Raw genomic sequence first — 21,735 nt, 5'->3', positions numbered from 1 at the left:
ACGGGGTTTCACCGTGTTGACCAGGATGGTCTCGATCTCTTGACCTCGTGATCCACCCGCCTCGGCCTCCCAAAGTGCTGGGATTACAGGCTTGAGCCACCACGCCCGGCCTGCCCATTTTCATTTAAGGTTAATATTGTTATGTGTGAATCTGATGCTGTCATTGTGATACTAGCTGGTTAGTTGATGCAGTTTCTTCATAGTGTTGATGGTCTTTACAGTTTGGTATGTTTTTGCAGGAGCTGGTACAGGTTGTTCCTTTCCATGTTCAGTGCTTCCTTCAGGAGCTCTTGTAAGGCAGGTCTGGTGGTGACAGACTGTCTCAGCATTTGCTTGTCTGTAAAGAATTTTATTTCTCCTTTGCTTATGAAGTTTAGTTTGGCTGGATATGAAATTATGGGTTGAATGTTCTTTAAGAATGTTGAATATTGGCCCTCACTCTCTGGCTTGTAGCATTTCTGTCAAGAGATCCACTGTTAGTCTGATGGGCATTCCTTTGTGGGTAACCCGACCTTTACCTCTGGCTACCATTATACACATTTTTTCCTTCATTTTCACCTTGGTGAGTCCGACAATTATGTGTTTCAGGGTTTCTCATCTCAAGGAGTATCTTTGTGGTCTCTTCTGTATTTCCTGAATTTGAATGTAGGCCTGCCTGGCTAAGTTGGGGAAGCCCTCCTGGATAATATCCTGAAGTGTTTCCAACTTGGTTCCATTTTCCCCGTCACTGTCAGTGATACCAATCAAATGTATATTTGGTCTTTTCACCTAGTCCCGTATTTCTTGGAGGTGTTTTTCTTTTCTTTTCACTCTTTTTTCTCTCATCTTGTCTTCTCACTTTATTTCATTGAGTTGTTCTTCAGTCTCTGATATCCTTTCTTCCACGTGATTGATTTGGCTATTGATACTTGTGTATGTTTCGCGAAGCTCTCGTGCTGTGTTTTTCACCTCCATCCAGTCATTTATATTCTTCTCTAAACTGGCTATTCTAGTTAGCAATTCCTGTAACCTTTTTTCAAGGTTCTTAGCAGCCTTGCATTGGGTTAGAACATGCTACTTTTGCTCAGAGGAGTTTGTTATTACCCACGTTCTGAAGCCTATTTCTGTCAATTCGTCAAACTCATCCTCCATCTAGTTTGGTTCCCTTGCTGGCAAAGAGTTGTGACCCTTTGGAGGAGAAGAGGCATTCTGGGTTTTGGAGTTTTCAGCCTTTTTGCCCTGGTTTCTCCCCATCGTGTTGGATTTATCTACCTTTGGTTTGATGTTGGCGACCTTTGCATGGGGTCTCTGAGTGAACGTCCTTTTTGTTGAAGTTGATATTATTCCTTTCTCTTTGTTAGTTTTTCTTCTAACAGTCAGGTCCCCCTGCTGCAGTTCTGCTAGAGTTTGTTGGAGGTCCACTCCAGACCCTGCTTGCCTGGGTATCACCAGTGGAGGCTGCAGAACAGCAAAGATTGCTGCCTGTTCCTTCCTCTGGAAGCTTTGTCCCAGAGGGGCACCCACCAGATGCCAACCAGAGCTCTGCTGTATGAGGTATTTGTCAGCTCCTACTGGGAGGTGTCTCCCAGTCAGGATACATGGGGATCAGGGACCCAGTTGAAAAAGCAGTCTGTCCCTTATTGCTCAAACACTGTGCTGGGAGATCTGCTGTTCCCTTCAGAAATATCAGGCAGGGACGTTTACATCTGCTGAAGCTGTGCCCACAGTCACCCCTTCCCCCACGTGCTCTGTTGCAGGGAGATGGGGGGTTTTATATCTAAGTCCCTGTATGGGACTGCTGCCTTTTTTTTTTTTTTTCCCTCGGAGAAATCCTGCCCAGAGAGAAGGAATCTAGAGAGGCCGCCCTGGCCACAGCAGCCTTGCTGAGCTTTGGTGGCCTCTGCTCAGTTCAGACTTCCCAGTGGCTTTGTTTATGCTGTGCTGAAGAAAATGTGTAGTTTGGACCTCCAGGCAGCTTTGTTTATGCTGTGAGAGTAAAATCGCCTACTCAAGCCTCATCAGTGGTGGATGCCCCACCGCCACCATGTTCCAGCATCTCGGGTCAACTGCAGACTACTGTGCCGTCAGTGAGAATTTCAAACCAGTAGATGTTAGCTTGCTGGGCCCCACAGACGTGGGGCCCACTGAGCCAGACAACTTGGCTCCCTGGCTTCAGCCCCATTTCCCGGGGAGTTACGGTTTTGTCTCATTGGTGTTCCGTGTAACACTGTAGTATGGGGAAAAAAACAAAAACAAAAACAAACAAACAAAAAACTCCTGCAGCTAGGTCAGTGTCTGCCCAAACAGCCAGCTAGTTTTGCATTTGAAATCTTGGGCCCTGGTGGCATAGGCACTGGAGGGAATCTCCTGGTCTGCTGGTTGTGAAGATGGTGGGAAAAGTGCAGTATCTGGGCCAGAATGCGCCATTCCTCCCGTTATGGTCTCTCCCAGCTTTCCTTGCCTAGGGGAGAGAGATCCTTCAACCCCCTTGTGCTTCCCAGTTGAGGCAAACTTCCACTCTGCTTCAGCTCGCCCTCCGCTGGCTGTGCTCACTGTCTAACCAGTCCCAGTGAGATAAACCAGATACCCCAGTTGGAAATGCAGAAATGAACTGCCTTCTGGGTCAGTCTCTCTGGGAGCTGCAGACTGGAGCTGTTCCTAGTTGGCCATCTTTCCAGCAGACTCTGAATGAGTATTACTTACACATCATTGTAAAGTTCAAAAATCCTAAGTTGAAACCATCCTAAGTTAGGGACCATCTCTATACATATACGTAATATATACATACAGACACCCGACACATATGTAGCACATCTGCCTATGTTATACATATAAAATGCTTGTGTGTTTACATGTATGGCACATATTTGTGCAGGCACACATGTACATATAAATGTGTACATATGACATGTGTACATATATTTACAGATGTGCACATATGATAAATGGTGAGAAATAAGGTTGGCCATAAAATAAGCTAAATTAGAAATGATAGGAATAGTCATCCTCTCCACTTGCTCGTCTTTCAGGAATTGATCACAGAAATGGCCAAGGAAGTAAGATTGATGTGTCTGGCAAGAGAAAATGGCCCAGGGGGATTGACAGTATCTGACTGAGTGGGTTCAGGGAGAAATGGGTACTAGGAAGGAATAGCTATTGTTTGGGGGGCCTCAGTTCATCTTCAGGTCATGTAGAGACCTTCTGATAAAGTTGATTAGGAACTTGTGCTTTGGGAGAACTCCTACAGACCCAAGATGTAAATTCCCTTATACCAGAGACTGTGGAGGGGTTTACCTTAAACCTTGAATTTCCAGGATGTAGCACTTGGTATGTTTGTTGAATGAATGAATGTATGAAGACTTGGTGTGTATGACTTAGAAATCTTGATTCGGGAGAATTGTCATCTCCCCTTAGAGTTACCCCAGGTGTCATATTGCCAGCCTGCATATGTGAACCTTGTAGGATCCACATAGAAAATCAGCATAGAGGCCGTAGACAGGACCAGGAGGCAGGCAGCTCGCACGTCCTCTCTTGGTTCTTTTTGATGTTTTGCACAGCATCTTTGTTGATAATATGCTCGTGTCTAGTTTGCTCTGGCTTAGCTTTCACCTCCATGAATGACTGAATTATAGCTAGATTGAGACCAATAAAGTCACTGCTCTGATCTGCCTAAGATCTTAAGATGGTGCATCCATGGCTGGTTACAGTGGCTCATGTCTGTAATGGGAGGATTGCTTGAGCCTTGGAGTTCCAGAGCAGTCTGGACAACATAGCAAGACCGCATCTGTATTTAAAAGAAAAAGATGGTGCATCCTACCAGAATGGGTGTTTTCAACTTACAGAAGGAGCAGTGGCACTCGTGCAGGAAATCTGCATGTCCTTGACATGAAACAGTCCTGGGTGAATTGCAGCTCTATCAATTTATGAGCTGTATGCAAAGCAGCAAATTAGGAAATTTGTTGGCCTGAGCTTTTTCATCAGTAAAATGGGGAGAGGGGTAACTGGCAGGACTGTAGGCATATTAGAAATCAGATGTAATGGCCAAGTGTGGTGGCTCACGCCTGTAATCCTAGCACTTTTGGAGACCAAGGTGGGTGGGACATCTGAGGTCAGGAGTTTAAGACCAGCCTGGCCAACATGGTGAAATCCCATCTCTACTAAAAATTAAAAAATTAGCCAGGCGTCGTAGTGGGTGCCTATAATCCCAGCTATTCTGGAGGCTGAGGAAGGAGAATTGCTTCAGCCTTGGAGGTGGAGGTTGCAGTGAGCACAGATTGTGCACTGTACTCTAGCCTGGGCAACAGAGAGAGACTCCATCTCAAAAAAAAAAAAAAAAAAAATCAGATGTAATGTTGTAGCCTGCTTAGCACGGTGTGTGGCTCCAGATCATTCTCACAATGATGAAAATTACTCTCATGAACATAAAGCCTAGTGATGAAGAATCATGCTTTCGGTGGTTATTAAGTGTCCTGTGTGATAGGAGCAATTCAAGGCACTGTGGCCAAGTTGTGAAGAAAACAGACAAATTTCATGGAGTTTCTATTACAGGGGGTAGACAGAAAATAGACGGACACACAATGTGTGCAATAATAAGTGTTGTGGAGAAAAAAGGTGAATGGCAATGAGGTGACACCATGAAGGCAGGGACAACGTGTGAGCAGAGAGTAAAAATCAGGAAGAAGAAGGGCATGCTGGTTTCTGGAAAGAAAGCATTTCAGCAGAGGAAACAGCAAGTACGCAGCCTTTGAGTGGGGAGTGTGCTTGGCATGTTTGAGGAACACAGGAAGAGTAGAGTGGCTTCTAGTGGATAAGGAGAAAGTGCTGGAACTTGAGATTAGAGAAGTGGCTGGAGACTAAATTATAAGAGAACTATGGTTTAAAAAAAAAAAAAAAACAACTTACTGAGTTGAGAGGCTGTATCAGTTAGCTTTTGCTGAGTAACAAGTAATCCTGAAATGTAGTGGCTTAAAATACCAAACTTTTACTATCCTTTGCAGGGCTGTGGGTTAATTGCAGAGTTTCTTCTGAGTTGGGTCTACTGGGGCTGGAGAGTCTGGGATGGCCTCATTCTCATGTCTGTTAGCTGGATGTTGGTTCTGGTAGTGTCTCATCCAGCAGGCTAGCTCTGGAGCCATGCCATTCTCGTGATGGAAGTGGCAGGGTTTTCAAGAGCAGCAAGAAAGGGCAAGCCCTGGTGCACAGCACTTTCCAAACTGGCCAAAGCCAGTCACACGGCCATAGTCAGAGGTCTTATGGGATGGGTCATCCCCTCCCAGTGTAGATACTGAGAGGAGAATTCTGATGGTTGCTTTTGCAAATCACAACGTTGGAAAAGTGAAATTATTGGATTTACACTTTCAAAGGTCTTATAGTCTCCTGTACATAATCCTTATTATCATAACTAGATTGGAAGATGGGGCCAGGCTGTGGGCCACGGGATAGCTATGGTGTTTGCAGAGGCACACAAGCTCCTGGTGGTGCCTGGCCTGAGGCTGCTGTTATCAGGAGGAGGAACAATGATACCCATCCTCCAGACCTTCCTGTTGTTTCCGCAGAAGCGTTCGCTCCGTCTTTGCAGAGCGGACTTTCTCACATGCTTGCTGGAGTGGGCTGGCAACCATGGTGTCCATGAGAAGGGATATGCAGAGAAGAACCTCTGCATGTCTTCCATTCTCAAACGCAGAGATACTCTCTGCTCACTAAGTACTTGGTAACTACAGGGGAGCTAAGCACTGAGGACTAAAATCACTCACTGTAAGTAATGACAAAACCTCTTAAGGTGGAATTAAACAATAGCCAATTTTCTTTTTTCTTTCTTTCACAGAAAATATGATGCTGGCATGCTAATTGCGTGAGACAGCCTGGCCCACGGACAGCCACAAAGCACAAAAGCGAAACACAAACTCAGAGAAGAGACAAGGATCATGTTTTCCTGGCGTCTACGGGAAGTGCTTTATTTTTCCTCTAGATTTCTTTTTTAACAAAAACTGAAACATTTAAAAACACAGTACAAACTGCAGGTGATCATCTTCAAGCATGTTCTTTTATTAAGCCTAGGTTGGGATGCACAGGTAGAGGTTTAAGCAGAAAGCCAAGGCAAGACAACAGACTGTGACTGATGGAAGGAATCAACATATTCCTCGCTCTCCAAAACATCCTGTGTGTTCTTGAGAACACACACCTCCCTGCTTGTCAAGGTATCTAAGGAATGATTTGAAAAATTTGATTGATAGAGACTTTAAAGAATTTTTTGCGTAGCACTGGCAAAGGACTCTATGACACATACTTTGCCCCCGAGGAGCTCTGCCACTCCATCTCGGAGTCACCGCCATCCTGCCCAGCTGGGACAAGTGTCTGAGAGCAGTTGCCAAGCTGGCTCAGGCATGGTCAGGATGAAAGGAACAATTATCTGCTGGATCGATGCAGAAAGGAGTGGTGGACACTTGCTTCTTCTTCACTAAGTAGGAGTCAGCCCGCCTCTGCCTGCAGTGGTGACCGTGCTGAAAACTGGGTGAGTCAAGGGGACCCCTGGATACTCTCTAATAGTAAGAGACAAGTGCTTGTGCTTCTCCAGGGATCTAAAGAACCAGAACCCACCCACCACCCCGGTTGTTACTTCCGAACAAGCCACCACCAGAACGCAAAGAAACCTATGCCTAGCCCAGCCGCAGAAAAGCACCTTTACCCCTACAATTCCCTGCTTCCCATTCGTACTTAACATTCTTCACGCTGTTGAGACTGCTCTGATTTCCTTTCCTCTTGCGGATCTGTGTTAGAGGGACACGGAAGCCCCTTGGATCATACGGTTGGAAGGGGTCCAGCCTCGGCTGTGGTGTGGGCGCACACACAGAGCGGGTATGTGCGCCCATGGTCTCGGAGCTCCGTTTAGCCGGACTGGCTGCCAAGGCGTTCCTGGATCAGCCTCTCACTGAGCGCCCACAGGGCCCGGGCCGTCTCTTCGCTCTGAGCTTCTGGCGAGGGCAGGCAGCGACAGCAGTTGTTGAAATACATACCTCCGAGACCCTCCAGCTCGGGGGCGGCAGCACAGTAGACGGTGGTGGCAGCTCCCTGTTGCTGGGAATCAAAGAAGAAAGACAAACATGTTTTAAGAGGAGGAGTCATGGGATGGCATCAGCAAATCTCCCCCACTTGCTTCAGTGTCAGCTGGATCTTGGCATAGCAAAGGCTACTGGGCTGAAAGCACATGACTGTGAAAAGTATAACGTGACTATCCTGGAAAAACGAGCTCCTAAACTCTGCTTGGAAAGCTGGTGTGACTTTTGACACCTCGTATACAAACAGGCTTGGAAAACAAATCCACGCATCAGTACGTCGTGGCAGGCGCCTCTTCCGCACAGGAAGAAAGATGGTATCCTTCTGAATGTGCAAGAGCACATTCATTCAACCCCTCGGCGTCTCAATGTATAATGTCACTCGATACCAAATTGTTTGTAGAACCTTCTGTCTGACAAACCCACCACTCGTAATTATGGCCCATCAGGTAGAAAACCCAACTGGAGCTGGTGCCAGCTCATCCCTTTATGCTCTGCCCACAGTGCTGCTAGGGGCAGGGTTGGCAAGGCTGTGTTAAAACAGGTAATGCACACATACTCCCCACCATACATGACTACCTAGCACATCTCTTAATTCATCCAGAACCTATGAAAACATTTTTCTAAATGTCATATTTGTCCCAGATCTCCAATGGGACCGTGGCTAAGCGGGTCCCTTTGCTCCCCGCCCACTTCAAGACGTAAGTTGCGAACAGTGCAATCGATCACTTTCGATTCACCTTTTGAGTAACTGTAGGGGCTGTGGCTAGGGATGTGTGAGCTGATGGTGCATCACATCATCCGGACTGACAAAAGACAGTCAGGGATGCTGTAAAGAGGGCAAGAAATCACTTTGCTTTGCAAGCCATAATTAAAAATAATAATAGGCTGCTGTTCAGAGGGAGACATGGTGAGCACGTCTCTAATTTAAAACCAATACAGTTTATCTGGCATCTTATGATTATTTATGTGTTTCACAGCCCTAGCTGCATCCACTAATTTTCAGCTCAGAGGGAGGAGGTTTGCAAAAGAGGACCAGACAAGGTAACGGAAGATAAGGCAGCTCCCACTAGGAAAAACGGTAAGGAACTTTGATTGTGGGGGAAATGGCTTTCCCACCTCACCCAAAGTTTATCACTTTTTTTTTAACCTCTGCAAGGTTTTAATTCTGAGCATGCAGCGTGCTTAGGGGAGGACTTTCCCTCAAATGGTTTGGCATCACTACAGTTGTATTCTAGGGACCCTGGGCCATTCTGAGAACCAGGGGCCCGTGGAAGGTGTTGACGATCTGAAGAAAGGTGGATCAGGCAGACTTGGGTTTGTGGTTGCTTGGTTTTGGTTTCTTCAGTGTTAGGGTCTGTAGTTACATCTGGATTGGTCTGAAAATGGAATGGTCAAATCCTGTCAAGTGACATGACTCTGGCAGGGGTGTGGACAGTGAGTGAGATGAGCACTTGGATTTTGAAAATAAGTGGCTGCTTGGTGATATTAGGGAAGTCCCCGGAGTCCTGAATTGGAATAACTGATATGCCTTGAACTTAATTAAATAGTAACTGGTTACGTCCCCAATCTCCTACCGTAACCATGCTCACTCCAAATAGCCAGATATTATCCTAGATTCAGCTATTTCTTTTCCTTTGATTTGTGTGAGTCAAGTCCAATGGAACAGAGTTCGTGTCATCCAACTCTCCTTTCACTGAATTATGATTCCTCATAACCCTCAGCTTAGCACCTGGCACATGTATCTAAACAACTTCAAGTGGTCAATCTGACTCTTCTGCATCCCTTGTGGGGAAAAGGGAAGCAGACGTGCCTCTAAAGAAACACGGGAGTTGGCCGGGCGCGGTGGCTCACGCCTGTAATCCCAGCACTTTGGGAGGCCGAGGCGGGTGGATCACGAGGTCAAGAGATCGAGACCATCCTGGTCAACATGGCGAAACCCCGTCTCTACTAAAAATACAAAAAATGAGCTGGGCATGGTGGCGCGTGCCTGTAATCCCAGCTACTCAGGAGGCTGAGGCAGGAGAATTGTCTGAACCCAGGAGGCGGAGGTTGCGGTGAGCCGAGATCGCGCCATTGCACTCCACCCTGGGCAACAAGAGCGAAACTCCGTCTCAAAAACAAAAAAAGAAACACTGGAGCATGGAGATGCTCATCCAGCTCATTCAAGCCAAATATCATCTTGGCCTGAATTCTTAGCTGAGTTCAGGTGGAGATAGTGCTTTGCATGAACATCCAGCTATCTGTCACAGATTTCCATTTTACGCTGCCAAAACCACCAGAGTGGCCAAGTGACTTGCCATGAACTCCCGCGTGCTGAGAGAATCCAGCCCACTAATTTCAGTCCAGCACCCCCCACACCCATGCTGCAATGATTATACTATTCAGTATTGAAACGTCATGACACAGTGGCCTTTCAGTGTTCTGATAATCCTAAGACCAAAGGAATCCACTAGGGAAAGCCAAAAGCAGAATTCTTCCTAACCTGAAAGAATATTTTGCCATTATCACCTTCTGAAATGATGCTAGGGAGTACTCTTGCATCATTGGAACAGTATTTAGCAAAGAAATTCTTCAGTCTCATGGATTCCTAATGCAGTCAATGCGGGAACTGGGGGGCTGCACTGTCCTTCCATGGACGCTGAAAGCAACTACAATTGGCCAGATTTCATGCAAACCTATGTTCAGCTACAATGCTGAGAGCCACACCTTTGAGAAAAGCCCAACTTTTTTCAGGCGTGGCCTTTGATTCCTTTGCCACTAGGCTTCGGGTGATCTACTCTCTAAATTACTTCACAAGTGGCTCTGGCTTTGTAGAAGAACACAGTATACAGCAGGGACACTCGAAAACAAAGACCACCTTCTCGACTCCAAAAATCAATCATGCACCTTTGGCGAATTCTCCTTCTCAGATTCACGCTTGGTGCTCATGGGTACTCACTCCACTTTCCTCCCTTGCTAGACAATCAAGCAGGAACAATATCTCATTGGTCCCATACCCACCACCGCTTTGGTTTCTTGGATAATTCTCTTTACAACTGTACCAATGGCAACCTCTAAGTGACACCTTTAGATGATCAGATGTGACAACACTTTAATAACAAGTTCTCATATTTGGCTCATCAGCTTCTCGGTCTGCATATCAGAACAAAACTGAGCCACATCAGTGAAATCTCAATACTCAACAAGCTGGTACTGCCGATACGAGAGAAAGCGTTTTTAAAGAGCACTTTAATCACCATCAGATGACTTTCATGCCACTTTTTGGGGCATCAGTTCATAATTCAGAAAAGATGAAAGAGCCATCTAAAGGAAATAATGTTAACAACTCCATTATAAAGTATCTGAAGCAATGCCTTGCCAGCCGTCACCACTGCCTACTGATCCACTGTGATAAAATAATACCTTGACAAACACTGGCTGGAGCTAAGGGATCCCCTAAATCATTTTTTTTGGAGAACCCCTTATCAGAAGTCTGTAGGTTGTATGCAGTTACTAATCATGGGCATGCAGGGAGGCATCTCTCTCCTGCAGCAGTGAATTAGGGTGTTGGGGACACAGGACTGAGAATTTCTGGGAAGCCCAGTAGAATGTTTAATCATGCCCGAATGCCATTTCCGATCTAGTCAAACATTTGTGAGCTGCCAGAGGAGAACTGTGCAATCAATCTTGATAGCGTATGTAAAATTACCCAGGACTCTTGTTGGGGATTAAGTTAAGAGTATCTTGGTAATAAGCGTTCATCATTCTCTTTCCAACATCATTTGTCAGATTTGCAACACAATCTTCAACTACAGAAAGGTGGGATTTAGAAAGCAGTTGCTATTTATTTATAGTTGAGGCCCTCAGATCTAAATTATCCATCCTTCCACAACTGTGTTGGGATGAAAATGTTAAGTACCTGCTTTTCATCAACACTCATTTGATAACTGCTAGCCATCAGTTTATAGTTGTCCGCATGGAATACAAATGAATATTGACTCCTTTAAAGGAAAGGGTACCAAGGTTTCTGATCAACAATATATGGAAAAGAAAAAAAAAAAAAAAAAAACACACCGACATATTGATACTCTTAATGCGTTGGTTAGTACTCTAAAATAATACGTTCTAACAGGGACACATGTTACATAATGTTTTGTTTTGGGGTTTTTCTATTTTAAAATGCATGCTTATTTAAAAGACTAGATTCCTGTCTTAAAGTACGCTTAACTATGCGATGTATACAAAATATCATGGCATCTCTCTCTATTCAATGACTGCGAGAGAATAGGAGATGCTCTGAGATTGCTTTCTTACAGGGACATTGCACAGCAAATGCGGAATTAATCCACTTATGCAAAAAGTAGAGTTAGGAAAGGAACACACCTTGGAAGTTAGATTAGGCTTGGAACACCAAGGGCAGGGAAGGAGAACAGCTCTTTTGAAGGTGAGCAGTGTTTGCACAACTGAATTCCCAGGACTGAAGGGAGCAGCTTTGGCTAAAAGGAAAGACACATACCTCTTGAAACCCTCGCTACTTCCATTGTGACTCATCTGGTGTCTGTGGGGCAAAGCAAGCACTTCCCACATGCAAAGCCAGCCACCTTATCCAGTGGCTCTGTGCATACGCCACTAGGAGTGCAGTCATTCATCAGAGAACTCTGGTGGAGAGGAGGGGGTGAGGCCTCGTGTCACAGGACTAATGGATGGCAGTCACCACACCCTCTCTGTCTTCCCCTGTCTCCCAGTAACACTCCCCAGGAGAGTCTATAACCACTCTACCAGAACTGTGCCACGCGGTGTTACAGAGGTCAGCTCCAGCTACCTTGGGGCCGGGGACGCCGCCATTCCTCACAGACAATGACGGCTTCAATCTCTGATTGGGAACAAACGAAAGCAGACTGCTCCAAAAGGCCATGTGTTCCCCTGCACACAGTCCACGAGTGATCTTTTAGGGGACACATTTGCCACGCGTTCCATTTGTTCATGAAGTAAGTAACGCAGCCTGTACGGGAATGAGACTCGTGGGCCTCCCTGGCGAGGTGACCATGCCAGTAAGTCACCCTCTTCCACCGTGATACTTCTATAATTAAATTCCACAACTCAATCTGGAGTAAGTGCCAATCAATCAACACGCCAACTTCCACCAGAGCGATGGGAGGCAGCCGAAGAGGACAGAGCTATCTACTGCAAAGGCTTCACCCCTGCACACTGCCCAGCTTTTTCAGAGTTACGGCCAACGAGGACTATTCAAGTGGCAACCATGATGCCAGTCACTGGCATTTATGGAGACGTTACTATTCGCCAGGCTGTGTGCGGAGAGCTTTGGAAGCACTGCCGTCTAATGCTCACACAGGCCCATGAGCCAAGGACAATTACTATCCTTTATAGAGAAGCCTACTTGGGATCAGAGATCAAAGGCAATGGGTCCAAAGCCACACAGATCATCATGTAGACTCCTCATCAGCTGGTACATGAAACCTGCTCCCCAGATCGATGACACAAATATTTGTACATGGCCCATGTCCTCATCTACGTCTCCCACGGGGCTCCAGCTGCCTACACCTCTCTGCTTGCTCTGCCTCCTCTCAGTCAGGCCATGTCTGGCCACAAAGTGACACCCCGACCCATCCTAAAATGAAACATGGGGGGTGGCAGGTTTTTGTTTGAGAAATGTTAAAAGGACATTTTTTTTTCATTGCTCATTTAGTTAGGGAGCTACATTGAAATGATACCCATTTGGATGAACAAAAATGAGGCCTGAGCACCACCCTGGGCGATCCAGAAGCAAGTGACCCTTAAGAAAAAGGTCATCAGATTCAACAGGCCATCCCCAGATGTGCCCAACTAAGGAAACTACTCTTGGATAGATTTTTTTTCCAAAGCATGGACATCCCAAACAAGTGAAATCGACACAATCCTCACCTTGTCAGTTCCCACGCACGCACCTGCAGGCTCTGAGGTGCTTCATTGGGTTTGCAGAGAAAATACTGATCCATCCCGCTTACTCCCCTCCCCCAATGCTTCCTCACAAAACCATCCCTACCAGTTCCTACAAACTGACTCCCACAAAGGCCTTGAACCATCCAGGCTTAGAGATATGCTAATTCTTCCTGAAGGTATTGAAATGCAACTTTCGTCCTAAGCCCTTGAGAGTTTTGCTAATTCACAGGCTGTTCTTAACATTTACTATATTAGAGACATGCGCTCAATTTTCTCAACAGAAAAAGAGAAGATGATAGGAAAGCCAATATTTGTTTTTAGACTTTAAGCCTGTGAGAAAGTGTTCTGGAGAATCCACGTACATCACATGCCGACTCGTAGCCCTCCAGAAGAGAACACGCCTGCTCTAGCAAGACGGCCGTGGACACTGTGTCTGGATATTGATCTTTTGCCACAAGGAAAACCGTTTCTTTGCTAGAAACAGGTTCACAAGGGTAGAAAAACTTTAGGCTCCTATTCAATTGCCTCTCCTATGACAGGGGAAGAGTATCACTCCCTAGGTGACTCTGGGGACAGTGTCTATGAGGGGGCTTGAAGGCAGCTGCTCTGAGAGAAAGTGATGTGCCAGTCCATCGTCATAAATGCAATTGGTTCACGCACAGGCCACGACCTTGAGAGCAATGCGTGTGGGGATGGGGAGAATGTCACGCAGCTTTCAAAGGACAGCCATGTGTTCCACAGGCTTCGGCTTCTATTCATGGATAACCTATGTGCAGTTCCAGGCCCGTTCCTGTTTGCGGTTCAGGCATCCCCAAGAGGACGTCCCCGAATATGATGTCAGGCTAAAGGAAAGCATCATACAAAGGCCATGGCATTCTCCCTGACAAAATATGTGAATTTCTAGTAAGATCACTAAGGAGTTTTAAGAGGTTCACTTGAAGACAAGGGTAGAATGAGCTGAAAAGTCAACAGGAATGGAGCTCTTACTCCTCTGAGAAATATTAAGGAAGGATCCTGGAGACCAGCAGGTTCAGGATGGAAAGCTGGAAAGAATTCTTTCCTAAAACTGAAATTCTGAAGAAAAATAGGCAGCCAGTCCCAACCATCCAAAGGCATCCAAAGCCATGTTTGCTCTGGGAAGGCCAAGGCATGGAAGGATGTTAGCTTGGACTAGCAGCAGGATTGAAGGGCAGGGTGACCTTGGTAGGCTGTCAGGGCCTGTGGTTCCAAGTTGACAGACTGTTCTGAGCCCTTTTCATGCCGCCTTTGTGTTCCAGAATTCTTGCCATTAGTGTTCCAAAGGATCTGTGACAGATTTATGTCTAGTCTTAAAAGATATGAGTTGTAACATGCAGAATTCTCTTATCTTTCTGAGACCTGCTGTTATTGTGAGACCCTAGACATGCTTTGCTGGGGCTGGGGTGAGGGTACTCCTAATGAAGGAAGGAAACAGAAATGGCTTAAGGGCAATCCACGTGGGTGATTGCATGCACCCTGGTTCCGTCTTTCATTTGTGCTTGCGCAAGGTGTTCTAGAACTGACTAGACCTGAGAGGCTGTCTCATTACTACTAACAGAAGGTATTGTTGACCATGTCTACATGCATGGAAGAATTCCCTGGGCCTTCTATTCCCTCTGATACTGCCTGGAATACGACATTGCTCAAACTACAGTTGCTTTTTGAATGGGGGTTTAAAAAATCACATTAGGGTATCCATTCTGCCATGGTTACTTTGAAATAGCCAAGCAGAAGTGCCATAGAAATCTGCCACCAAAATAAACATCCAACTGATAGAGTCATCCTTCTACATGGAACACACCTGATGGCATGTCACTGACATTTTCCAACTGAGCCACCTTGATGCCTGTGCTGAAGGACTGCTGATTGTAAGAGATAAAAGAAGAGATTTAGTGTGTGTTTATTTGAAACATTTTACATTTTGACTCTACTTCTTTAACCTCTGTTATGGTTACAGCTAGCTCGTGTACTGTATATAAATGTATGTATCTGTATTAGCCATGGACACTTAAATAAACCTTTGAAATTTTTGCCAGGCAGAATTAATGAGCTCAGTTCTAATATAATACTACAAAGTATATCTTCATAGTACAGGTGAAACCAGCAGCTTTCCCCTTCCCTTCTTCTGAACAGAATGGCTCTACCCAGTCTGCCTGCCAAATTACGTCTTTTAGAAAACCAAGTGGCTATTTTGTGAGCAGGCAGGATTTCACGACACACCACAAACTGTTTGTTTAGATTTTAAGGTCGACAGTTCATTTACACTTACACCCCATATGTTTTCCACAACACCATCCTGAAAGGCACTGAAGAAGGAGGAAAAAAACAAACAAACAAAAAAACACAGGGTCTCTTCTGGGGCCACAGCATGGTAAGGAATTAACTCTTAACTCTGTCTTCCAGAAACAAATTAAAAGGATGTACTTTGCAATAATTCAGATCTCACAGGCAGGCCCCCGATGTCCAGACCCACTATTTCAAATCAGGCATGTATGTCTGCATTAGGTGTGTGCATCTCCATAGAGAGCTCACGGGAACAGACCATTTCTCAGGCTCAAAGACTCTGGCCTTGTTAATATTTCATTTAGAACATACTGTGGAGAGCATCTCATTTATATTACTTCCATAATTAATGGTGATAGCTTAGGCACTGCCTTTACACAGAGAGATCTCTTCACAGTGGTCGATGGGTAATGAGAAACAATAGATATTTCATTCACCAGCAGTGTGTTGCTAGTTAGTAGGAAATGATCGTGTGTGCTGTTGCTTTAATTGCCTGGGTAAATAATTCTGCCTCGGTGTTAGTGAGCATTTTAAAGCACTTGATGCAAATAGACTAGAAACCAAACAAAAAAATTAACCTTGATTATGCAACACCTTAGCATAGAAAGTTACAAAGGTATGTCTTTTTTAAAGGTTGCATTCTATCATGCAAATATTATCTAAATATGCATGTGCTGACTACTCATCTACTGTATTTTAGGAAATACAATTAGGCTGCCTTTCTCTTCCCCTATGTAGACTGTAAATAACTGTAGATCTTTCTCTTGTTTCCCTATGTAAATATATGTAAATACTAACAAGCTATGCATGCTACTATTCTAGGCCATTTCAGGTACTTTTATAATATGAAGGCATGTACTTGAACTCGTTTGTTAAGGGGTGGGGGGGGGGGTGGGAAATTCTCTCCAACTCTTTAAAGCCGAATAGAAATTAAAGATTTCTTCCTAGACTGTTGTAGCTTCTTTTGTTTGCCTTGTCGTGCCTCAATGGAGGGCCCCACTCCAGCTCTGACCTTCTCCCGGGAAAGACACACAATGTACACCGGCGTGGAAACAACAGCTGCACTACTTGGCTTCTACAAACTTCCTTTGGGTTTCCTAAAAACAACTAGAATCACAAGGTAGCGTTCCTGGGATCCTTCTAGCAAAAGAATCTCGATGGAACATAATTCCTATATGTTGTTACCGTGTGCCTCACATCACAAAACACTATTGAGGGTCCCGTCCTTCCCATCTTAACAACACAGAGGTCAACAATACAGTCAGGTCAAGACCAGTGACGAAAATGACAAAATTACTAAATGCCACCAAAGCCCTCATTCTTTCCTGTATATAGCTGATTGGTAAACTGCTTCTGCAAAGGGCCTGATAGTAGATAATTTAGGCTCTGTGGCCCATATATCTGACACGATCACTCAACTCTGCTACTGTGAAAGCAGCCATAGACAATGTCTACACAAGTGAACGTGTCTGCTCCCCAATAAAACTTTATTTATAAAACACAGGCAGGAAGCCACATTTGGCTGACAGGCCACAGTTTGCCAAGTTCTGCTCTACACACAATTAAGACTTTTCAAAGACTGGTAACATATCCCTTTTTAATCTGTGTGTTTGATGGACCATGGAAATGATCTGATCAAATGAAAATTCTCTTTCCTGCAAGTGTCATGAAATAAACAGGTGAGCAAAAATGAAATCACCTGAGCTTATAAATCAGGCTGCCTTCCTCTGACAAATTACATTGCCAGGTTTCAATTTAGTTGTCTTTTGTTTTCACAAATAGAAATGGAGAAAAAAAGTCCAAAAGACAAAAGTGGAAAAAAAAAAAAAAAACAAAAAAAACTGAGCAACATTCCCTCTTCAATGAGAGAAAGGAGGCTATTACCTCAGGTATCCATGGAAACCAAGCAGCGCATAAACTTTTTAATGGTTGGAAAACAGCATTTGTGTTTGAAGATGTTTTTCCCAAGTATGATGCTTCAGTGTAAATGCATTAATTGACAGTTTCCTTCGGGACTTTTTTATTGAAGTTTCCAAACTTAATTTGATGGCACAAGGGACTCTCTGGAGCCCTTGAAGAATGCTGCAAAGTTAGGTCTTTAGAAAACTGAGCCAGCTCAGGCATCGTGTACAAATCCAACTCTCTTGCAAAGCAAGTGAAGAAACAGATCTTACTCCCTGTAAGTTTCCCATTAAAAAAAGAAAAAAAGAAACCCTCTCTGTTCAGCTAGGGAAGGGAGAGGCCCTTTCTAACCTCTATTGAGTGAGAATCAGTGTCTTCTCTTTAGTCCTGGAGGGAACTAAGAAGCAGCAGGAGGAAGAAAGATCCAGGTATTTTTGCAGATGGGGTGGCAATATGGGATGGTAGAAAAATCCCCTGTGCTGAAGCCAGAAATCCTTAAACTGGAATCCTGTCTTTCACATCTGTGACAAGCCACTGAGCCTCCGTCTCATCTGAAAAGTAGACATAATAATACATCCTTCATGTGGTTCTTAAAAGGAGGAGTGATAACATTTGGCCATTTCCTGGGTACACAACAGATACTAGTTCAAAAGCAGCTACAACTCTGATCACAAGTTGAAAGAAGGAAGCATATAGATCAAAGTAGAGCTTCATCTCTACTTTAGTGAGCCTGCCATATAGAGACTCATCACCTGACACCTCTCCATTAGCCAGATCACAGAGTCCAGGTACAATACCATCACAGAGGCCCTAGGCAGCCCTTTCACCATTTCTAGATCTCCGTTCCAAACCATCCTGAGCTTTTCATGACTTGGTCCAGAAAGTGTGAGGCAGCAACAACCATGGCAGGGGTGAGGGCTGCTGGTTACCGAGGGAGGGTCTCCTAGGTGCCAAGGACCCATCATTCCTTCTGATTCCTACAATAGCCTCACTCCCTACCAGGCAGGTGTTAAGGTAGCAGGCGTGAGACAGAGGCTAAAGGAGGGAAGTAACTCATGGCCAAGCCCAGGGGCAGTGATTGGAACTCAGATTCCAACTGAGATCTTCATTCAAAACCCATATTCAGCTTTATGTCTTATATTCTCTCTGGCTCCACACCCGAAACACTTTGTAGCACCCAGAATCATGCATACGTTTGAAAATCTGGCCTGAGATCTGAGAAGGGGATACCTATTTCCTGTCTGGGTCATGTGATCCCTCTGGTGGCCAAGCCCTGTCCACAGACCATCAGGGACCTTTCTCCTCCTTGCTGAGCTCCATTTCTACGGCCTGAATCCCTGGCTTCCCGCCAAGCCTCGGCAGAGTCACGTGATTTTGGACAGTACAGACCAGAAGAGGTCTAAGTTACCTCCCCTGCAGTGTTCTCTTTTGCAAATTGCTCTTCGTGCCAAGGAGGTCCTGAAGGCTGGCCGGGCTCAGGTTAGGGGGCTTGGCATTTGTGGGTCATCTAGCAACACCCACTGGGGAAGTCTCATGACAAGCCAACTGCACATGGAACTCTCTGCCCTCAAAGTTTAGACAAATGATGAACTCATGACCATGGAGTACACCAAGGAACATCTTACTCTTCTCCTGGTCCCCACCCTCTGGCTGCCACACCTGTTACGATTCATTCGTCCTTTCAGAAATGCCTGGCAAAGGGAACGCACACAAATGCACCTTGCTACCCACTGAGGTGTCAGCGAGGAACACAAGACAGTTTTCTAACTGGCCTTCAAATTTTAAGGCGCTGACAGTCTGTCCTCTGCCAGCACACCCTCCGGATCCCTAATCAAATGACTTCACAAGGCAGTCCTCTTCATGTATGAATCCCATACAGTTGCCAAGATACCTGCTGTGGCACGTTCTAGGTGGAGCATTTTAGCTTAACTCTTTCAAGAGCCCTATGAAGTTACTACAGTGTCATTGTATTAATAGGAAAATTGAGGTTCAAGCAAGTCAATAACTTCATAACACAATTCTCATTGACTGAGTTTTGTGCCAGTCAATTCTGTGCCACCTGCGTGCCTCCTGTGACGAGATTTGTATCTTTAATGCTTTCTGTGAGGGCTCACCCTATGCATGACAGATCCTTTAGGAGGAATTTTGCACACATTATCCCCAATTAAAGACAGGGAAGGCCGGGCATGGCGGCTTACACCTATAATCCCAGCACTTTGGGAGGCCAAGCCAAGTGGATCACTTGAGGTCAGGAATTTGAGACCAGCTTGGCCAACATGGTGAAACCCTATCTCTACTACAAATACAAAAATAAGCTAGGCATGCTCATGCATGTCTGTAGTCCCAGGTACTTGGGAGGCTGGGGCAGGAGGATCACTTGAAGCCAGGAGGCTGAGGTTGCAGTGAGCTGAGATGATGATACTGCACTCCAGCTTGTGTAACACAGTGAGACTCCATCTCAAAAAAAATAAAGTAATAAAATAATAACAAGTCCAGGCTGTAGCCCTAGGAGGCAAAGTTTTTTTGCCTAGGTCAAAGAGCAAGTGACAGAGTTAGGAGCTGAACCAAAACACACGGCTCTAGACACCCGCTCTCAACAACTGCCCTATGATAAACAGGAACACGTCCACGGCACAAGCAAAGCGGGCACATAGCGTGCCTTCAGGTCACGATTTTGAGCTATCATCAGAGTGACCTTTCAACAACAAAAAGTAGCCAACAGTTTTGGAGAGTTCCGGGTTCACATTAAGTATTTGACGGGTACTATTTACAATATTGGTGGCACTGTAATATTTCCATCTAACTGACACGGAACCTAAACTCCAGAGAAGTTAAGCCATCTGCCCAAGGTCACACAGTTACCAAGTAGGGCTGGGGAAATTGGAACCTGTGTCCTCTGCGCCCTTGAACCCACTGCTACTGAGCATCCCGAGCCACAGAAGTCGGGCCCTCACAATGACATCTGTCACTTATCCAGTGGTAGGAACAATACCTCTAGTTAGTTTGCTTCACCAAGGGGCACCTCAGACTCTTGGGTGTGATGTTAAAACTGCAGTGGAGGCCAGGGCTTCAACTGCCATGGAAAAATAATTCCAGGGTGATTCCATATGTTGGTTACCTCCACACCCTTGAAGGAGCAAAAAGGGAGGGGAAGGGGGAGGATTTATTTTTACTTGTTTTTAATTTTACTATTTTCTGTTTTTTTTGTTTTGTTTTGTTTTGTTTTTAAACAGAGTCTCTCTCTGTCACGCAGGCTGGAGGGCAATGGCACAATCTTGGCTCACCGCAACCTCCACCTCCTGGGTTGAAGCGATTCTCCTACCTGAGCCTCCTGAGTAGCTGGGATTATAGGCACATGCTGTCATGCCCAGCTTATTTGTGTGTGTATGTGTTTCTGTTTATGTGTGTGTATGTTTTTAAGTAGAGGTGGGACTTTACCACGTAGGCCAGGCTGGTCTTGAATTCCTGATCTGAGATCACCCAACTCATCCTCTCAAAGTGCTGGGATTACAGGCATGAACACCATGCCCAGCGCATTTTCTAAAGCTGCTCTTGTTCCCCAGATTTTGGTAGATGATCAATTGATTTAAACTGTTATACACCTAAGGACCGATTTATAACTATTCCAGATTTCAGTTCTCCTTAACCCCTCTGCTTCCCTAGAGGCTGGGAAGCACAACTTCCTGCTCACTGGACAGTGAGAGCCCAGCATCGGGACACAGGATCCGTGGAGTCCACACATCTCCCGCCTCCCAACATCGTGGTGTGACGCGCCCTGCCCTTTGTCCTGGGTTTTCGTGTTTTCACCACAATCCATAGGAACCATTGGGAACAAATAAATAAATTACCAAGCGGTATGTTTTCCCAGGTATTACAGAACTGCCTTTTTAAAATGATCAAAAGGCCCCGATTATCACCACAACCACCCATTGGTGGCAGTGAGGAATCTAAAAAAAGGGTTTGATAAGTAAAATGTACTTTCTCAGAAGTGCTTTGCCTAAAGGACACATCTGTAAAAAGCAGGGTTGGTGACAGTGGTGTACGGGTAAATGTTTAAGAACTCACTCACTGGAGTGGGGTGGTGTGGCAGATGGGTTTGATTCATACTGTCAGCCAGTTTCCACCATAACCAGTTTCAAGCTCTCAATGGAATGCAGACTTGGGAAGAGAGGTACACACTCAGCTCTTAGAAGCTGTTATGATTCCGTTCTAGCAGCCCCTTGGTGATGGCCTGTGGCATAATGCTGTGAGAATTTTTGAGGAAGATCCTGAGATATGACAAAACATATCTGGACCTCAAGGTCATACAACCATTGAGACGGGTCAGGCACTGTGGGAATGGATAAACCCAAACCAGTTTAGGGTCCCTGGAGGACAGAATGGCACAGGCTTGTGAATTTTATGCATGTTTCAACTTGGTCCCCATAACCTAAACCTTGACTCCACTCAGATGGCTCCTCTGGCCCAAGGTACTACAGTTTCTACTGTGTATTGAGTCAGTAATGGGTCCTAAATATCATTCTAGAAACTTTGCAATATTGCCTCATTTAATACAGCAACACCTCTGCAGGTAGATCAT

At 45.3% G+C, this 21,735-nt stretch overlaps 1 protein-coding gene across 1 annotated transcript in view; it reads right to left on the bottom strand.

Annotated features, from left to right (window-relative positions):
• Positions 1 to 6,003: 6,003 nt before the first annotated feature.
• Positions 6,004 to 21,735, bottom strand: part of WWOX (WW domain containing oxidoreductase) — a 1,152,661-nt gene continuing 1,136,929 nt past the window's right edge. Inside the window, exon 9 of the mRNA XM_017541879.2 lies at positions 6,004 to 7,053. Within this exon, the coding sequence (XP_017397368.1) occupies positions 6,865 to 7,053 (189 nt within the window). The 3' untranslated portion in view covers positions 6,004 to 6,864. The remainder of the gene's footprint in view (positions 7,054 to 21,735) is intronic.

The sequence above is a fragment of the Cebus imitator genome, unplaced genomic scaffold (genome assembly GCF_001604975.1).
Source record: "Cebus imitator isolate Cc_AM_T3 unplaced genomic scaffold, Cebus_imitator-1.0 Scaffold137, whole genome shotgun sequence".
Lineage (NCBI taxonomy): Eukaryota > Metazoa > Chordata > Mammalia > Primates > Cebidae > Cebus > Cebus imitator.
Note: the sequence above shows the minus strand (reverse complement) of the source record. Positions and strands in the feature narration are given on the sequence as shown.